We start from the raw sequence: 18,162 nt of genomic DNA, 5'->3' as shown, positions 1-18,162 counted from the left end.
CTGAAAACTTTCTCCCCTAGAAAAAAAAAAAAAAAAAAAAAGAACATGAACCTTAAAAAAAAAAAACTGTTGATGTAAAAACTTGGAAGGTTTAAAATTTTAGATACAGGTCTCCTTCATCTGGACATTTCTGGGATTCTTTGGATCATTTTAGGAATGCAATCCTGTGGAAGAGTAGGTCACAGATGAACTATGTGAGTGATATTTGAATTCTTCATAGACTAAGCTAATGCAATAACCTGGGTATAAAGGAAATGGAGGCTTTCTTGGAGCATATGTTTCATGACTGTCAATGACTGTGTTCATTTAAAATCAGCATCAAAGTATTTGGAACTCTTAGGATAGCTTCCCACTGAGTTGGTGTATACTGCCTGGGCACAAAGACCTTCTTACCAGATGAAGCAGATTAAAAGTCCAGCACTTCCCATTCTTGTCCAACTTCATTTACTTCCCCATATTCCTCTGTTTTAGTTCTCTCTCCTGAAACTTCTATGGGGATTTCCTACTTGGATCTTTTCACTGTATTTTCAGCCTCTTACAGCTCTGCAGCATACTGTCTTATTCTTTTATGTCAGGGCTTATACCTATAGTGTAACTTGCTTTGAGAATTATTGCATATAGTTTCTTATCGTAAATAATATGTCCATTATTCCCTATAATTATCAGTATTTGCAGCATATAGGTGTCTAATAAATATTTGATGAAGTCTGAACAAAGGGTGCCAGTAAATAAAATAGAATTTCCAATTAGTTATTGCAGGTATATCTATTTACCAACTTTTGTGGAGTGTTTAATACATGAAAAACTGGTTTGCTGCTCACAATGTAAAGATAAGTACCTGTCTCAGCTCCTCAGGAACAGTTTAACAGAAGCAACATAAACTATCCAGTTTGGTAGAGGAAACATAGCATCTGTAGCTACAACTTAAAATGTTCACACGATATTTTTAGCATAGAGCTTCTCTGTCGTGGCCGCAACATGCAGAAATGCAGACCCTTTCTCGTGGCCTGCAACACTGATGCCAACATCGACGAATCAGACGCAGTTCTTGGGCCAAAGATGGAGAATGGTTACTTCGTGAGAAACAAATGTCATGTGTGTTAGGGATGGCATCTTAAAAATAAATGTGTAATGTTGGGAGATAGGAGGGGCATTTCCCAGCTTATAATTTCTAACCTTTTATAAAATTATATATCAGTTAACGTTCTTGACTAAAGGCTTGTGATGATCAGATTTGTTTCTTGGAAGTGTAACAGTGTCTGGGTTTAGTTTTGAGGATGGATAGGAGAGTTGATACCTTGCAAACATTCAAGCTAGTTAGGAGAGCATTAAAGCATCATAAAGGTGTCATTGGAAATGGGAAACAACTGTTTTGAAGAGGAAATTGACAGAGACTAGTACCCAATGTAATAATAGTATCAAGGGCAAAAGGTGCATTTCTATTTATTGAACTATTGACAGTTTTAGATTTAAGGGAGACATACAGGATCCGCTAAATATCTGTCTTATGAAACTCATGGTTTGTGAAATAAGAAAAAAATGCATATAGGAGCAATGAAAGAGATGATTTTTTAACTGAGTACCTGCTTTGATTTATAACATATTATAATACAAGAGTGAATTTAAGAAGAAATAGCCTTTTTAACACAAATAGGCTGTGTGTATGTATATATATATGATATATATACATACACACACACATATATATATATATATACATTTAGAGAGAGATACACACACACACACACACACACACACACACACACACACTACATAATGTAAAACACTTAGGAGATATTTATGTGAAGGATACTTTCTTTATTCCAGAACTGTTCCAGATATTCCTCTCATGGTGCATAGTTGGGGGGGTGCTTTATATAATTCCCACAGTTTGACATTATATCTGGATGGTGTATACATTGGGGTCATGATTTAATTGACACATATTTTCAGCAGTGCCTCTCATTCTTTTGTTTACGATTGTATCCACAATGCTTTGAATAATGTATGTGACAAAGCAGACAGGCTGCGGGTTGCTGAATTGATAGATGAATGGACAAACAGCTTCTTTATAGACTTTATCTTTGGTTGAATTCATTACTTGTGATTTTGAATGCATGTTGGTACTGAGTCAAATAATGTCTGTTAATCAAGAAACAGTCCGTTCGAAGCAGTGTAATGCTGTGGAGGGATTGCAGGCTAGGGCTGAAGAGGGACTTTGTGCTAATTTCCAATTTATACCATCTGAATCACGTTCCTCATCTGAATATGGCAATACAATGGGCACTTTACAGAGTTGCTGGAGGCATTAAGACATAACATATAAAGTAGATTGAACAGGACTTTTTATTTACTAAATGTTGACATATAAAGTAGATTGAACAGGACTTTTTTATTCACTAAACGTTAGTTTAATTTTTATTTATTCAGACTTACTTAGTCTTCTTAAAAAAAATCTTCTGCCTCAAAATTGAAGCAGCCTAGTTACATTAAGTAATTTAAACAAACTGAAATCAGAGACCGTCTTTTGATGCCTTATTGTATTTGCCCTTGGTAGAAATACAAATAATTTATTTGTACACATTTTTTAAAGTGAGAAGAAGCTGAGGAACTTTAGCAATATTTGAAGTACATTTTGCAAGTGAAAATAAAACAATAAGTTCACAAAACTACTAACTGATTCCAAATAAGTTACGGGAAGATGTAAGGATCATTTGGGTAAAAATACTCAGCCCTGGGCCATGGTGCATTTAAGTAAAGAAAGGATAATAACATTTGAAAAAAAAAATGAGGCACAATTTGTTTTTACTTGTACATCTTCCTGCTTCCTCGGGGGAGGATAATAAAGTTGATTGCAATCAAGACTGTTTTGTGAGGCTGAGAAACAGAAAGGAAGTCCTGCTACTTAGGGATCTACACTCACTCCGACTCGGGGAACTGATGTTATCTTTGTTTTGCAGATTTACTTACGGTTCTTGGACTATGAGATGCAGAATTCAAATGAATGCAAAAGGAATTTTGTGGCCGTGTATGACGGCAGCAGTTCCGTGGAGGATCTGAAGGCCAAGTTCTGTAGCACCGTGGCCAACGACGTGATGTTGCGCACAGGCCTCGGGGTGATCCGCATGTGGGCAGACGAGGGCAGCCGCAACAGCCGATTTCAGATGCTCTTCACATCCTTTCAAGAACGTAAGAGTCCCTGCGCTGGACTGTGTGTCCTTCAAGGGTGGCATGGGCTGCAAGTCCCCCGAGCTGCCGATGGTGTTTTCTTCATGCGGTTTGAGCACAGTGGGGTGTTCCCTAATAAGAGGTTGAAATCACTGAAATTCCGTCCCTTCATTTTGATCCAGGGACAGAGTTACATACTACATTATGATTACTTACTTCTAGCGTGTGCATCGGAGCTTGGCTTCAGGCAGTTCACGCCACTCTGGTAGGAAAGGATGAGTCCTGTGTGTTTGCTTTAGCTACTACAAGGCATGTGGAATTACTATAGCGGCTTCTGATGAAGTAGGAGTTTAAATACTGAAAAACTAAACACTGCATACAGATATTTGGTAGATGCTCTTCAGTGAGTCCCCCCCCCCCCCATTTTCTCTTTCATGTAGAATCAAAAACGTTGCATTTATAGTAATAGTGAGCAGAATCATTGTTGCCACGGCCTGGGGGTTGGGAAAACAGGAATAAAAAGTCACAGGGTACAATGTTCAGTTATATAGGCTAAATGCGTTTATTGAGATGTAATGCACAGCCTATCGGTCATAATTAATAATACTATGTTGTGTAGTCGAAATTTGTTCTTGCAGTTCTATTTATTTCAAATGGGCTTCTGACTACAGAATTCTAGTTAAAGTAAGCAAAGAGAGAGTTTTGGAAGAAGGCAGTAAGTGTGAAAGTTTCGGAAAACATATTTTAGAGGGCACAATGGTAAGACCCAGAGTTATGTGCAAAGCACAGCCATTTTAGAAAATTTTGTTCTAACAAATAATGAGTCATATTAATAGATATATTTGGAACATTCTTTAGAAACCCTACTTCGTGTTTTATAAACTTATGCAACTGCAAAAAGAATTGAGAAATTCAGGCTTAAAGATCAGAACTTTGTATTTTCAAGCTATACATTTCTGTTCAAATAGAAGAGAAAATGCCTTTGAAATTTCAAGGATGTCTCCCATTTTCAATAGCACAGCAGCCAGTGTTTAAAAATCTTCATAAATAATGGGACCAGCAGTTAGCGTAATGGCTGTATCGCTGGACTCCCATGTAGTCAACCGCGGTTTGCGTCCTAGACCCAGTGGCTTAAACTCATGCCGGGCACTTGTGCGTGCATGCCCAAGATTCTGGGAGGAGAATGGAGGAGAAGGGATGGCAGTGTGGCCATCTCCCCACCCCCCCAGGGGTGATTTCTCACTTTCTGTTTCTCTGTCTCTCTCTGTCTTTCTGGCGAGCGCACGTGCCCTATAGCAAAAATCTCTCCAAAAAAAAAAAGAAAAAAAAAATATATATATATATTCATAAACATTATTAGGCAATTCTTCATTTTGGCTTTAACTTCTCCTCTAATGGCCAGTTGAAGAATTCCAGGGTAACAGCAGGACTGCTGTCGGTAGACTTTGCCGATCCTGGATGCTGCCCTCCAGGTGCTGAGTCCCTGCCCAGCTTTACGTCAGACGTTGCTGCCGATGTCTTCATGCCAGTCACTGACTAGCATGTGAGAGGCAGCAGACCTGTATTCCAGCGTGGTAACAGAGAAAAAAGAATGAAACAAGACATCACGCTCCATGTTCTTGAGTGGACATGAAGCAATTGAGGCTGCACAGTGACATACTTTGTGTTCATGGCTGATTGCTTCACCTAGTTCAAATCATTGTGTCCTTGGTGAGGAGTTCCAGGGTCTTCTCTCTTTTTTCTTTTATTCGCTATTCTTATCAGGCTTGGATAATAAGAAATAAGAACTTCTATTTAATTTAAATGCCCAGACTATGGAAGGGCAAGCTAATATGGTAGATGATATAAACAAGATTTTTTAAATATCACAATGATCTAATTTTTTGATCAAAAGTTCATCATGACATGTAATGTGGATAAACAAAAAAAAACATATTCTTATTTTGAAAAATCAACTAACAACACAAAACTCTGTCCTAGGACTTCCTGAGGCTTTAATTCATTCATACTCAATGTAAGCCAATATTTTCAGTTTAACAGGCAAACATTACCCTAAGATGTACTAGTCTATACTAAGGAAAGTACAGCAGCAGCATAAAGAAGATAGTAATCTCATGGGAAGAAGTATTGGTCAAAACCCAAACGGCATGGGCTGTCCTTTTCTGAATATTACTACTGAGGAGAGTATCTGAAAGGGGCCACCCAAGATGCAGAAGCTTCTAGAATCACCGTAATTGCCAAGGGTGAGCACATACTCACCGTAGAGAATTTTTGTTGTTGTTTACAATGTGATAATCACCTTAGACTCACAGTGAGTATACGGATTAATGTCTGGAAAAGGGAAGGTAAGATTAATGTTTGAAATGTGTAGAGAAATTTGAGTTCAATTTGTAGGAAAATATCTAGTTAGTAGGAGGTATGATTTTTAAAAATTGAACGGATAACTGTAAAGGATGTAGACTGGAAAGAGACCGGGTCAGTCTAAAAATGGATTATCACATGGCATGAATACTGTATGGGAAACATCTATTGGATGGGGGGATGTCTAGAAAATAGCTGAGGCCCCTGATTAAGTTCTAAGAGTCTGTACACATACCTGCACATGTAAGGAATGCTCGATTATATCATGTTGTGCAAATATCGCTAGAAGTATGTCTGTTCGAGATAAAAGCTAGAGTCTCCATTCGAATGATTAAAAGATCAGAGGTCACTGAAGTGGGTGGACTTTTCATTGGGGAATCAGAAGACACAGAGTGTTCTTTCTACATTGGAAGAAAGGACATCAGCCTTTCATGGTCCCACCCAGCGGGCAAGTTATTCTCTTTGAATGATGACCATGACAGTGGCATTCTCTGTGATTATCTTATAAATTTATAATAAGCTTCCACTGAAACAAGTTTATCTTCTGTGTCAAATCACCTGCTGCAATCTGAGTGTTTGTGTGTCCACAGAAATTATATGTTGAAAGTCTAATCATCAATGTAGGTTTTAGGAGGCGAGCCCTTCGGCTGATAGTTAGATTACGAGGTCAGAACCCTCATGAATGAGATCGGTGTCCGTATAAAGTGACCCCAGAGAGCTGCTCTGCCCTTCCGCTAGGTGAAGACATAGCTAGAAAGTTCCATCCACAGCCAGGAAATGGACCTTCACCAGCCCCTAGCTCTGCTGGAGCCTTAGTCTTGGACTTCACAGCCTCTAGAACGGCAAGAAATGCATCTCTCTTGTTTAGATGCTACCACGGGAATTTTGTTCTAGTAGCCCAAACAGACGGGCTTTGCCTACACAGTTTGGTCGCGATGTTGGGTTCTGTTCATTTGCTTCTGAATTAGTTAAAATTGTGCAGAATTCTAGCATATTGCAAAGGTCAAAACTCTCCAGTGGTGAAGTATGTGGGCATGCACTGTCTTTAGTCACTGAAATCAAGATATTCCAGATAAGTTGAAAACAGTAAGAAGTGTCCTTCCACCAATACTACAAGTAGAAATTGTTTGTCTAGAATCATTTTAAGTGGAAACAAGATAACTCTATTCAGAGAGTTTTGAGTTCTCCAAATAACATTACTTTATTTGATACTTGTGGAATAGAAAGGCCTGTGAATCACATGTATGTTGCTGCTGGTAGGTATATAAATTATTTCCATATGAAATATTATATATATCTAATATAGAGATTATATGTAAGATATATAGTTACAAAATTCATGTAATATGTATAATTATATGTACCTGGTGTATATTTTATATATATATATATATATATATGTATATATATTTATACTTATTATATAGTCTTTACTAGATGCACATGCATACACACACACACACACACACACACACACAAGACTGGAGAAGTGAAATCAGTGAGTAGACTACCTTAGACCATCTATGGTCTGGATATTTATGTCCTTCTAAAATCCACATGTTGACATCTGTCCTGTTTACATACTACCCAGTCTGTGACAATTGGTTATGGCAACCCAAACTAACTCAGACAAAAATGTATTCTAACTAGCAAAAGTGCTGATAAAACACATGTCTAAAAATAAGTGGAGATGGTTTGGGAACTGGGTAGATAGCTGAGAACTGAAAGATTTTTGAGGTGCATGCTAGACAAAGCCTGCATTGCCATGAGTGGACCACTAGCAGTGATTCTCAGGAGAGCTCAGGAGGAGAAGAGGAGGATTTTCTTAGAGAATATCTAAGTTATCCCAAATGGTGTCTATAGACTGAGAAAGTGTGCTCAGGAGAGAACACTGTAGCCAAGCAACCACTGGTATGGACTGGCCGTCTCAGTGGAAGCCAGGCCGTATTGCCCGAGACCCTGTCATTTTGACACTAGAGGTATTTTGGGACCTCTGGGGCTGCCCTACTCATCTCAAGTCTAGAGTTCCAGGGCTAGGCACCAGGATGATTTCAAAGAAGGGGCCATCCCTGCCCCACCTCCTGCTCAGCACCTTCTTTGCTGTCTCTGGTTTTACTCCTCTTATGAAGCACACACCTCTCGTGGGGCACACACCTCTTGCCCAGCAACACTGGAGTGTGGCTGCTTTCCCTAGATTCTAAAGGATGCCCACAGTCAAAGATCAGCTTCAGGGGTGGGTCCACTGCAGAGAGCCTCCATAGTCAGTGCCAAGAAGAACCACAAGGGTGGGGCCGTGCCTGAGATCCCAGACTGTCCGAGCCAAGGGCATGTAAATCCAGCTCAGGAGAACCACTGGCATGTGACTCCAGCCCCTGTGGACTGAAAGGGGTGGCTGCTGGAAAGCTGTGAGGTGAGACTGCCACGCCAGCAGGCCGGGAAATAGCGAACTGAGGCAAAGGTTATTCTTGAGCCTGAAGGTTTTAGATTAACTAGGGACCCTCCACTCCTGTCTTCTTTTCTGTAATTCCTTTTTGGAATGGGAACATCTGTCCTATGCTTGTTCCTTCATTGTAGTTTAGAAGCACATAACATGTTTGCATTCATGGACTCTCAGCGGGAGAGCAGTCTGCCTGAGGATGACTCATATCCTGAGTTTTATCCATCTCTGATTTAGATGAAATGTGAGCATTGAACTTAAAATTGATGCTGGAAATTTTTAGGACTTTAAGGGCCATTGGAGTGAAACTAATGTGTTCAGCATATGTGAAGGACATGAACGGGGGCCAGGGTGGAATGCTGTCTGACTGTGCATGTGTTTATTATGTTCTCTCCAAATTCATACATGGAGGTCCTCACCATCCAATCGATGATATCTGGAGACAGAACTTTGGGAAGTGTCTGCCTCCTGGGGACACAGTCTTCACAAGTTCAGTTAGTGCCCTTATCAAAGAGCCCCCAGGGAGCTCCCTCGCCTCTCCTGCCACAAGAGGTCAGAGTGAGAAGACAGTTTTCTGTGAGTGATGGGGCCCTCACCTGACACCAGATCTGTGGCACGTCGACCTTGGACTCCCCAACCTCCAGAACTGTGGGAAATACATGTGTGCTGTTCAGAAGCCACTCTGTTTATGGTATTTTGTTATAGCAGCCCAAATGGACCAAGACAGGGTATATCAAGTACTATTCTAAGATCTGTCAAGATTATATTGTTTTTTTTTTGTTTGTTTGTTTTGGAGAGATTTTCACTGTAGGGCGCGTGCGCTCGCCAGACAAACAGAGAGAGACATAGAGACAGAAAGCGAGAAATCACCCCCCAGGGGGGATGGTCACGCCGCAATCCCTTCTCCTCCATTCTCCTCTCGGGATCTTGGGCATGCATGCACACGCGCCCGGCTTGAGTTTTAAGCCACCGGGTCCGGGACACGAACCGCGGTCGACTACGTGGGAGTCCAGCGACATAGCCATTACGCTAACTGCTGGTTCCCTCAAGATTATATTGTGATTAGAAGATATTTTTAGGGATTTAGGGGGGCTTCAGAGACCATTCATTTCAAACACTCAAATTTTGTAGATTTTTATAGGAAAATAAAATGTCTGTGGAAGTTAATTGACTTTTCCTGCATGCTTCCAACCGTATGCTCAATGATCTGAGGCAAGAATTAAAGAACAGAATTAAATTAAGCCCCTAATTTCATGAACTCCTTTGTGTATAACTTTGCACTTTTGAGGTACTTCCCATTTCCCAAAGAGGATGATGATGGCAATTGATTTGAAAGCTCTGCAAACTGAATTTTGATTTTTCTTTCCCATCCATGGCAGATTCTGACCTACATATTATGCTTACATGCTGGAAGCATGTATCAATAATGTTCTGTTTGCACATGACTGCAAATATCAGACAAAAGTAAAATTATAATGAAGGACTTTTATTCTGAAACATACTGATTTGGGGGCTAATGGATGCATATAAGAATATATTTTCAAATCATTTTTTACCTCTGTGTTTGAATAAATTACTGGAAAAGGGAAGGATGAGTGTGCAAAGGAGGTATAAAGGTCCTTATTACAGAAGTCCTCAGACTTCCGGCTTACATGTGTGCATTAAAAGTATTTTATAAAGCCTTAGTAAATGCCAGTATTGGCAACAAAATCATGTCAAATACTGGGGCGGGGGAACTGCAGCACCACCGTAAGGCGTTTGAAGAACACCGCCGCGCAGCCTCAGCTAACTCTTCTTCCTGCCTCCCTAGCACTTCATCACTGCCTTTCTCAGTGTGGCCAGCATGGCCGCCCTGATCTGTGACATTGCATTGCTGTCGGTGGCTGCTAAGGGTTTCTGTTTGTTTCAGAAACATTGTATCCAGTCTTTATCCTATAGGGCAACATGAAACCTTGGGGCAGGAGAAAAACACAAACAAAAAATTACCATCACCCGAAGTACACCCTCTTAATTGTTAAGTTAGACCCATTTGAATCATCTAAATGAGTCTCTGCCCTTGAATTATTCAAAAGGATTAGTTCACTTTTAAATAAAAGGCACCCCTAGTGTGAAAAAGAAGATACATATTTTAAGTTTTAGTTCTGGATCATATTCTTTAATGTGATAACTTTAAGAAAGATGACTTAATTTACATTTAAATCTATTCTGAGACTAATAGTAAAAATTATTAGTTAATATATTAGTGACTAATTTACTTTCATGGGTTAAAAAAGTAAAAAGAAGGAGATTCAGGTTGAGAATATCCTTGTGGGTAAAGAAGAACTAATTCAGTTTGACATAAAGATGTCATATCTTAGATAATTCTTACATCGATTAAGGAATAACCTCTACTTTATACTTTTACACTTATTTATTTCCTCCATGAGCTGGAAAGACAGAAATCCAGCACCCGAGCAGGCTCTGACTCTGCAGTGCACCCCCTGACTCTGCAGTGCACCCCCTGACTCTGCAGTCCCCCCCAGCCCCAGACAGCACAGACCATGGCTCGCATGTACCCTGCACACTCAGTGAGGTCCTGGACACAGTCTAGAACATTCCCAAATTCATCAGCCTCACACCACTCTGCATTTCACTGCAACACCATCTGACCCCTGCTTACATTTACTGACTCAATTTAAGATTCTTGTAATAATAACAATTTCAGTCATCTGTATCACTTTTTACAGTCATTGACCTTACTCCAAAGAATCTTCCAGTTCTTTTTTTTTTTTTTTAGAAAGAGATTTTTGCCATAGGGTGTGTGTGCTCACCAGAGAGACAGAGACATACAGAAAGTGAGAAATTGCCCCCTAGGGGGACGACCGTGCCAAAATCTCTTCTCCTCCATTCTCCTCTTGGGATTTTGGGCATGCACACACACACACACACACACGCTTACACAAACAACTGGGGTGAATTTAAGCCGCCAAGTCCGGAACATGATCGACTGTGGGAGTCCAGTGATGTAATCATTATGCCATCTGCTGGTCCCAATAATCATCTAATATTTAAAAAGCATTGATTACAGTTACCAAATTTTATTTTTTTCCCTTTATGACAGGGAGAGCGGTGAAGAAAAGGGAAGATCATGTCCTGGAAAGGGTCTCCCTGTTGTACAATGCTTCTATAGCCTCCCGATTTGCTGGGCTGACAGTGACACAGCCACCGCTGGCATGCTTAGGGACCCAAAATCAGGCCTCCTCTGTGCTTCCAGCCTCTCACATTGGCGCTTTCCATGCACCACTATGGCTGGGCCTAATTTTAATTTTGAATATACTATGTATGTAAGTACATAACCAATTAAGAGAAAACTGCACATTTAGGAATATTGTCCAGTATGGAAAAGTATGGGCACTTCAATGAAATGCACCTATTCAAATGAAATCACTTGTTGAATTTTCTGAGCCAATCAGATGTGTGTTTGCAACAAGAATTTGTGATGACTAGAGTGGATGGATGCCATGAGTAATACTGAGTTTTGGCTTTCGAAGTTGTACCTTTAGGTGCTCTTCTCGATCGACAATGTTTCCAAATTAAAATATCAGTCATCTGATACTTGATAATGAATGACATGTACTTCTATTTTAAAAAGACCTGCAAGGGCAGCAGGTGGCTGAACACTATTCAAGTCCAGACCTGGTAGCTAGCTCTCTCTGGCTCTCTCTCACTAGTGACCACACATGCCCTATACAAAATTAAAAATAATAATAAGTAACATTGAATAATTATTTAACAACAGCAAGAACCAGACCTGTGGCTCTGCTGTGTTGCAGTGATGGCAGAATGTTCTGCAGTGGGGTTGAGTTCCCGGTAGGCTCGTACACAAGTGTGCACACGTGTGCCTGTGACCCCGTCTGGCTAGGAGGGCTGGGGGAGGAAAAGGTGAGAGGTCCTGCTGAGATTGCTCCTCTTTCTCTTAAAATAAATAAAGTTAAAATTAAAAAGGCATGTAAGTAAGTTGTACACTTGGAGTTTGTAAGGAAATTGTTTACAGTAATTTACTAAAATTAGATAATATAATTTTTTCCATATTAACATGCAACAAAAGATCATCGAGCCTAAGCCCTAGATTTGCTTACATGAACATAAAATGTCATTGGATTTCCAGGAGGAACTGAACTGAAGCATTCTATGCGATGCACGTTCTGAAGTGAACCCACAGAAGTCACCCCTTGATGTAGAAGCTTCACGCAATCGCCTCCCCCAAGACAGGAGGAACTTGTGCATAGCTTGGCCTCTCATTTTAACTTATACTCTGGAGAAATCCATTTTGCAGGTGTGAATAAGGTCTTTAGTCATTTGACTTTGAGTTTATCCAAAGGCAGAGCATTTTAGGTGAGCCGGACCTAATCAGGTGGTCTCTGAGAGAAAGGAAGCATCGTCACAGATCCTGCTGTCCTGGAGGAAGAGTGAACAGGCATTGCGAGCTGCCTTTCTAGTCCAGGGCAGCCTTTACAGCCTCAGAGCACCCCGACCTTAGTCACACCACGCCGAGTCACGCGGTGCTGCCAACCACCTGGAAATGTCGCAGCAGACTCTTAGCACAAGCCCGTGGTTTGTGTAGCCTGGGAGCAGCACCTTAATTGTGTTTTATGCAGAAGATCCCGTTCCTAGGATTCTAACCTCTTGTAATCCTATGATAATAAGTGGGTATTTTTTAATTTTTATTTTATTTATTTAATTTTTGTTTGTTTGCTTGTTTTAGATTTTTGCCACAGGGTCTGTGCACTTACCGGAGAGTGACAGAGGAAGGGAAACAGAGAAATGACCCACTGGCGGGAATGACCGTCTGGAATCCCTTCTCCATCCTCCTCTCAAGATTCTGGGCACTTGTGCACATGGGCCTGGCATGACTTTCAAGCTGGGTCCAGGACTCAAATCGCAGTCTGCCATGTGCAATCCTGCTGCCTTACCCACCATGCCATCTGCTGGCCCTTAAGTGGGTATTGTTTTAAAATACGACATTTGTGGCAATTTGGCCATAATCAAAGAAAACACTGCACATTTGTTTAGTAAAAATGAAGCACTGCTTTAAGAAATAACAAGAGTGGGAGCAGTTTGAGATGAGGCAGTGAGCAGTGGTTAGAGGAATTTTGAGAAATGTGAGGGAAAAAAGCCTAAATTGTCCAGACAGCTCTTTGAGGTCTGGATTTTGAGTGCTGCCGGGAGACTCTGAGCGATGCGTGGACCATGGCATCAGGACAGCGGGAAGGGGAGCCCTGCCGTGATGGGAGAAAGTTCAGCAGCACGGTGTCCTGCCTGTCTCTGGCAATTAGAATCTGCAGGAGGCAGGCAAGGTGTCCTGTGCCTCTGGCAATTAGAATCTGCAGGAGGCAGGCAGGGGCCAAGTATTAGCTCAAGAGAAGCTACAGAAATCACTGAGTTAACTGTTTGAGGCGTATCCTGGTTTCTTATTGCTGCCCCGTGTAGCATGGGTGAGGGGTGAAAAAAATCAGGGGAATAACTATTAGACCAGAAGGAATTAAGACTTGGCTGATTGTGGAAGCTCCCAGCCTCTCCAGGTTTTGATGATGTTGAAAGTGACACATGACTGCTACTGCAACGTAGAGAAAAACTGAACGTGTGACCACCTAAGCTCTGTTAAACCATCAGATGTGTCAAAAGCACACAGTATGCGGTGACAAAAGGCACTTTCAAGAAGGTAAAGTTGTATCTTCCAGATCCTCTGCAGCTAGAGGGCTTCCATAGGATTAAGGGCATTGGCCTTCAGCCAGCTCTGCGGAGAAGATTTTCTCAGAGAGATTTATAGGGATTTGTTGGTTTGTTGTTTTAATGGAATAAGACCCACTGGGTTTCAAGGAAGGGCCACAAAGTTTTTGAGAAAATTATTTCAGCAGAAATAATGTCAATGGACTGAAAGGGGCAGAGAGAGTCCCAAACCGGAAGAGGTTGTCTGAATTCCCAAATTTTCATGGCACAAAGCAATCTGATAGAACCCCTCAGCTGCAGATACCTGGGACCTTTCATAAGAAATGAAGGATGATTGGAGAGCAGGGACCAGGGACTGAAGAAGATTCTTCCTAAACCTTGACACGTAACCAAGAAAAGCCCAACATTTGCCCTCATGGATTTCAAAGCTGCCATGTGCTTGTTATCCTGTTTATTCTCCACTCTCCCTTTTGTGAAGCAGGACCCTACATGTGTCCCAGTACTGCGTCTTGATGCTGGACCAGGAAGCTTGTCTCTTCAGTTTCACATGAGGAGAGGAGCTGAACCTCAGCAACTGCAGACTCTTACAGGATCACAGCCAGGAGCCTCGTTGGCACTAGACTGACCTGTATAAATTATCAGATTTGGGATTTGGGGTTGATGCTGTTTACATGAGATTGCAAACTTTGAGTTGATGCTGTCATAGGGACCCTTGACAACCTATTCTGAATCCATTGTGGGAAAGGGGGGAAGCAGCAGGTAGACTATGAAAGAAATCTGTTATTACCCAGTGTCTCCTCCCCGACGTGCAAACCTACACGTGGGACTTCCCTTGAGTGCAGAACAAATCTGTGAACGTAATGGAATATCACTCCATGGCCACATCACCTTATATAGCAAGGAGATTTCTGTTGCGTATTTAAGACCCATAATCAGTTGTAATCAGTTGACTTTGATTTCATCAAAAGGGAAACTATCCTTCAGGGCCTGACCTAATCAAATGTGCCCTTTAAAACAGTCTAAAGGTCAGGGAGGGAAAAAAGAATGTTTTCATCAGCTTGCCCTCTAATCATCAATAGCTTGTCATTTGGATTATCTTTGCATTTCTCCATTCATTCTTCTGTTTGTTCCATAAGAGCTTAAGCACCCAGGCATTGATGGCACAAATATGAATAAGACCGTTCCCCCTCCTCAGGCACTATGACGCCATACAATGCCCCACTCCTTCAGCTTCAATTCAAGTGTGTGACTCACTTCAGAAAATGTTCACTTGCGACTGGTGTTCTCTCCTCACACCCACCACACACTTCCTCACTTTGCTAAATTGCCCCGAATTGTATTCTAGTAAGTTGAATTCTCTTCTAGCAGCGTTTTTCTCTAGCATTTGTTTGTATTGCTTGAATCTTGGCTCTTCTGATGTAGTGATTGGTTCTTATTTCCCTCTTTACAACAAGAACGAACAAACATAGTTTTAAGTTTGGGGTAAATACTAATATCAAAAGGCATTTTAGGGGCCAGCAGGTGGCATGGTGATTAGGGCGCTGGACTCCCACATGGTTGAGCACAGTTTGCATCCCGGATCTGGAGGTCTGCTTTCTTTACTTCCCATCTCTCTATCTGTCTCTCACTCATCAGCACAAGTGCCCTATAGCAAATTAAAATAATAATAATGATAAATAAAATTAATTAAATTATTCCATTTTTTCAAAAAGCAGTGACTTCACTGGATATTTTAACAAGGAAAGAAAAGCTCACCTGCTAGTGAAACGTGCATTGTCAATGAGCAGACAGCCCTCAGTGAAAACGCCGTCTCGATGCTGGCCTCAGTGATGTGTTTCATCTATACAGGAAGGAAAGGGTTCTCAGTATTTATGAGACGCGGCGTTAACAGGAAGGTGTCTTTTTTCTTAATACATTTTGCAGTAGTGTGAATATGTGATTTTAGTGCAAATATTAGTGAAGAAGCTAATAAGTGTATGTGATCGTAAATTAAAATTCATGAGCAGAATTTCTTATATTAAAAAATAGATTAAGATACCTCTTACCTCATGACACTAGATATTTTTGACCAATAACTTAGTCACACCAGAACAGAAAGCTTTGGGAGCAGATATTGATTTTTCAAAACAAATATGAAGATGATAAAGGACATGAAGAGAAGATGCACAAATCTATTCCTGGCCTCAAATCTGGTCAGCATTTTTCAAATAAAATGTCACTTCCTCTAATTGCTTAGCCGGAGGGCCATTTCACGGTGAAACACGGTGGCAGTGGAAACTTTTCTGTTTGTTTGGGAAAAAAAAAAGTTGCTGTGGGGGCAATTCTGGAGGCCAAATATAGTGGATATATTTTTCACATTTCTTTCCTTAACTAGCATAACACAATTAGAAATGATTATTAGCAGAGAGCTACACATTTTAATCCAATTTCAAAGTTCTTTATTCATATTCAGTTGATTATTCATAACTAATATCTAGTGTTCTAATATTTTCTTCCATCAAGTTTATTAAGACAAGTTTTGCTATTCCTGAGAAGTTAGACTTCAGTGACAAGATGGCATCTAACATTACTGTGCTCTGGAGCAATTTCTACTCTGGTACCTGGTTGGCACTGAGTGTCTGTTAGTCGCCTACGAGGCGGCACAGGTGTTTGCCCCACAGTCTTACAGGAGTCGGCCAATAACACTCAGGGCAGTCCCCCAAAGGAGACGGGCTCAGGGCCTGCCCAAGGTGGCCCGTGTGCTGGAGAAGGACAAGGGCCCGATGCTCTGCGGCTGTGGTGGGCGCCATCTGAGTGCAAGAGGAGGATGGTATGGGCTTGAGTGAGCTGAGGCTCTGAGGGCAGGAATCCGTTCCTGTGTACTAAGAGGTAGAAGCATCTTGGAGTTTAATCTACCTTTACTAGGGAAGTTTTAAAGTATTTTATTATTGTTGTTGTGGTCGTTATTATTATTTACCATAGGGTTAGTGTACTTGCCAAAGAGGAACCGAGAGAGAGGTGGAGGGATGTAGTCATGCCATAATCCTTTTCCTCCATTAGTCTGTTCTGTTGGGGTTTGGGGCACACGTGCACATATGCCCAGAATGGGTCTCCAGACACCAGGCCAGGATTCAAACCTATAGTCGACCATGAGAGATCTGGCTCCTTGATTCCCAGGGCACAGGGCAAGTGCCAGTCTTTTTAACAGGACAGATGTGGTCTGTTTTGCATTCTCAAGCAATCCAGGTCCCCGTGGTTTCCAAAGGAGAGCAGTTAGTGAAAGGGGATGGCTCTCTGATACCAACTGAAACAGTAACAAGATCTTGGAGTTGGGATTGAACCAGCACAAGTCACAGACACTCTCCATGAGGGTGACAGGAAAAGACAGGACTCAGGGACACACCAGAGCCTTTGCCTGGACAGTGGAGGACGGGATCTTGCCCTTTGTTGATGGCAGGGAGGTGCGTGAGGGGAGAATTAGTAGAGAAGGAAGGGGAGTTAAGAGGAGTAGGGTGACAATCGTGTTCTGCAGCCCATTCAGCCATGTTCCGCTGGGGAAGGTCTTAGAAGGCCAGTGGCGATGGGAAGTAGGAGTTGTGAGTAGCAATGTTCGGAGTAAGTCTGGTCTCACACTGGAGTGAAGCCGGGAGTCTATGCCTGATCGCTGTAGGCTGAGCCTGACTGAAGTCACCTAGGAAAACGATGTGGAGAGTGGGGCTAAGGGACCTCCAACGCCCCGAGGAGTCTGACCTCAGGGGTCTGCAGATAATAATTGCACAGCAGCTGGAAAGGCAGAGAAAGGCATCCTGACCACCCGAATCGGTGTCAGTGTTGACTAAAAGTAACTGAATTTTCAAGTCTGCTAGGTTTTGCTGTTCACTATGACTCTGTTGCCTAACTCTGTAATGCAGCTCCAGAGCACATTTGCATAGTTATAGTAGTATTAAGCTTTCTTTCAGTCTCTGAAAGTATGAGATTCCACACCATCTTGAGCATCAGAAAGTGTTATGTATTTTCAAAACTAACTGATAAAAGTAAGACATAGTGAACATCAAACTATTTCCTCACCCGCTTGATTCTCCACACCTGAAAGAAATTGAAGATTCAGGAAAGATGAAGAGTGGAAAAGAGCAGAGTAGAAAATCCTAAGGTGTGAGCACATGCGTGTGAGTGTGCAGTGTATGTAGTGTGTGAATGTGGTGCGCATGAGCATGTACATGTGTGAGTGTGGTGTGGGTTTGGTATGTAGTGTGGGTGTGCTGTGTTTGTGCACATGAGTGTGTGGTGTGTGCTGGCATGAGTGTGGTGTGCATGAGTGTGTGGTGTGTGCTGGCGTGAGAGCGGTGTATATGAGTGTGTGGTGTGCTGGTGTGATTGTGGTGTATATGAGTGGGTAGTGTGTGCTGGCATGAGTGTGGTGTATATGAGTGTGTGTGGTGTGTTGGTGTGAATGTGGTGTATATGAGTGTGTGTGGTGCTGGTGTGAGTGTGGTGTATATGAGTGTGTG

At 41.7% G+C, this 18,162-nt stretch overlaps 1 protein-coding gene across 4 annotated transcripts in view; it reads left to right on the top strand.

The window, feature by feature from the left end:
* Nucleotides 1–18,162, top strand: part of NETO1 (neuropilin and tolloid like 1) — a 134,901-nt gene that overhangs the window by 94,203 nt on the left and 22,536 nt on the right. For all 4 annotated transcript variants that reach the window (XM_027771335.1, XM_006147230.2, XM_027771334.1 and 1 more), the window contains one exon: nucleotides 2,961–3,189. In XM_027771335.1, the coding sequence (XP_027627136.1) occupies nucleotides 2,961–3,189 (229 nt within the window). The remainder of the gene's footprint in view (nucleotides 1–2,960; nucleotides 3,190–18,162) is intronic.

This window comes from Tupaia chinensis, unplaced genomic scaffold (genome assembly GCF_000334495.1).
Source record: "Tupaia chinensis unplaced genomic scaffold, TupChi_1.0 Scaffold000206_1, whole genome shotgun sequence".
Lineage (NCBI taxonomy): Eukaryota > Metazoa > Chordata > Mammalia > Scandentia > Tupaiidae > Tupaia > Tupaia belangeri.
Note: the sequence above shows the minus strand (reverse complement) of the source record. Positions and strands in the feature narration are given on the sequence as shown.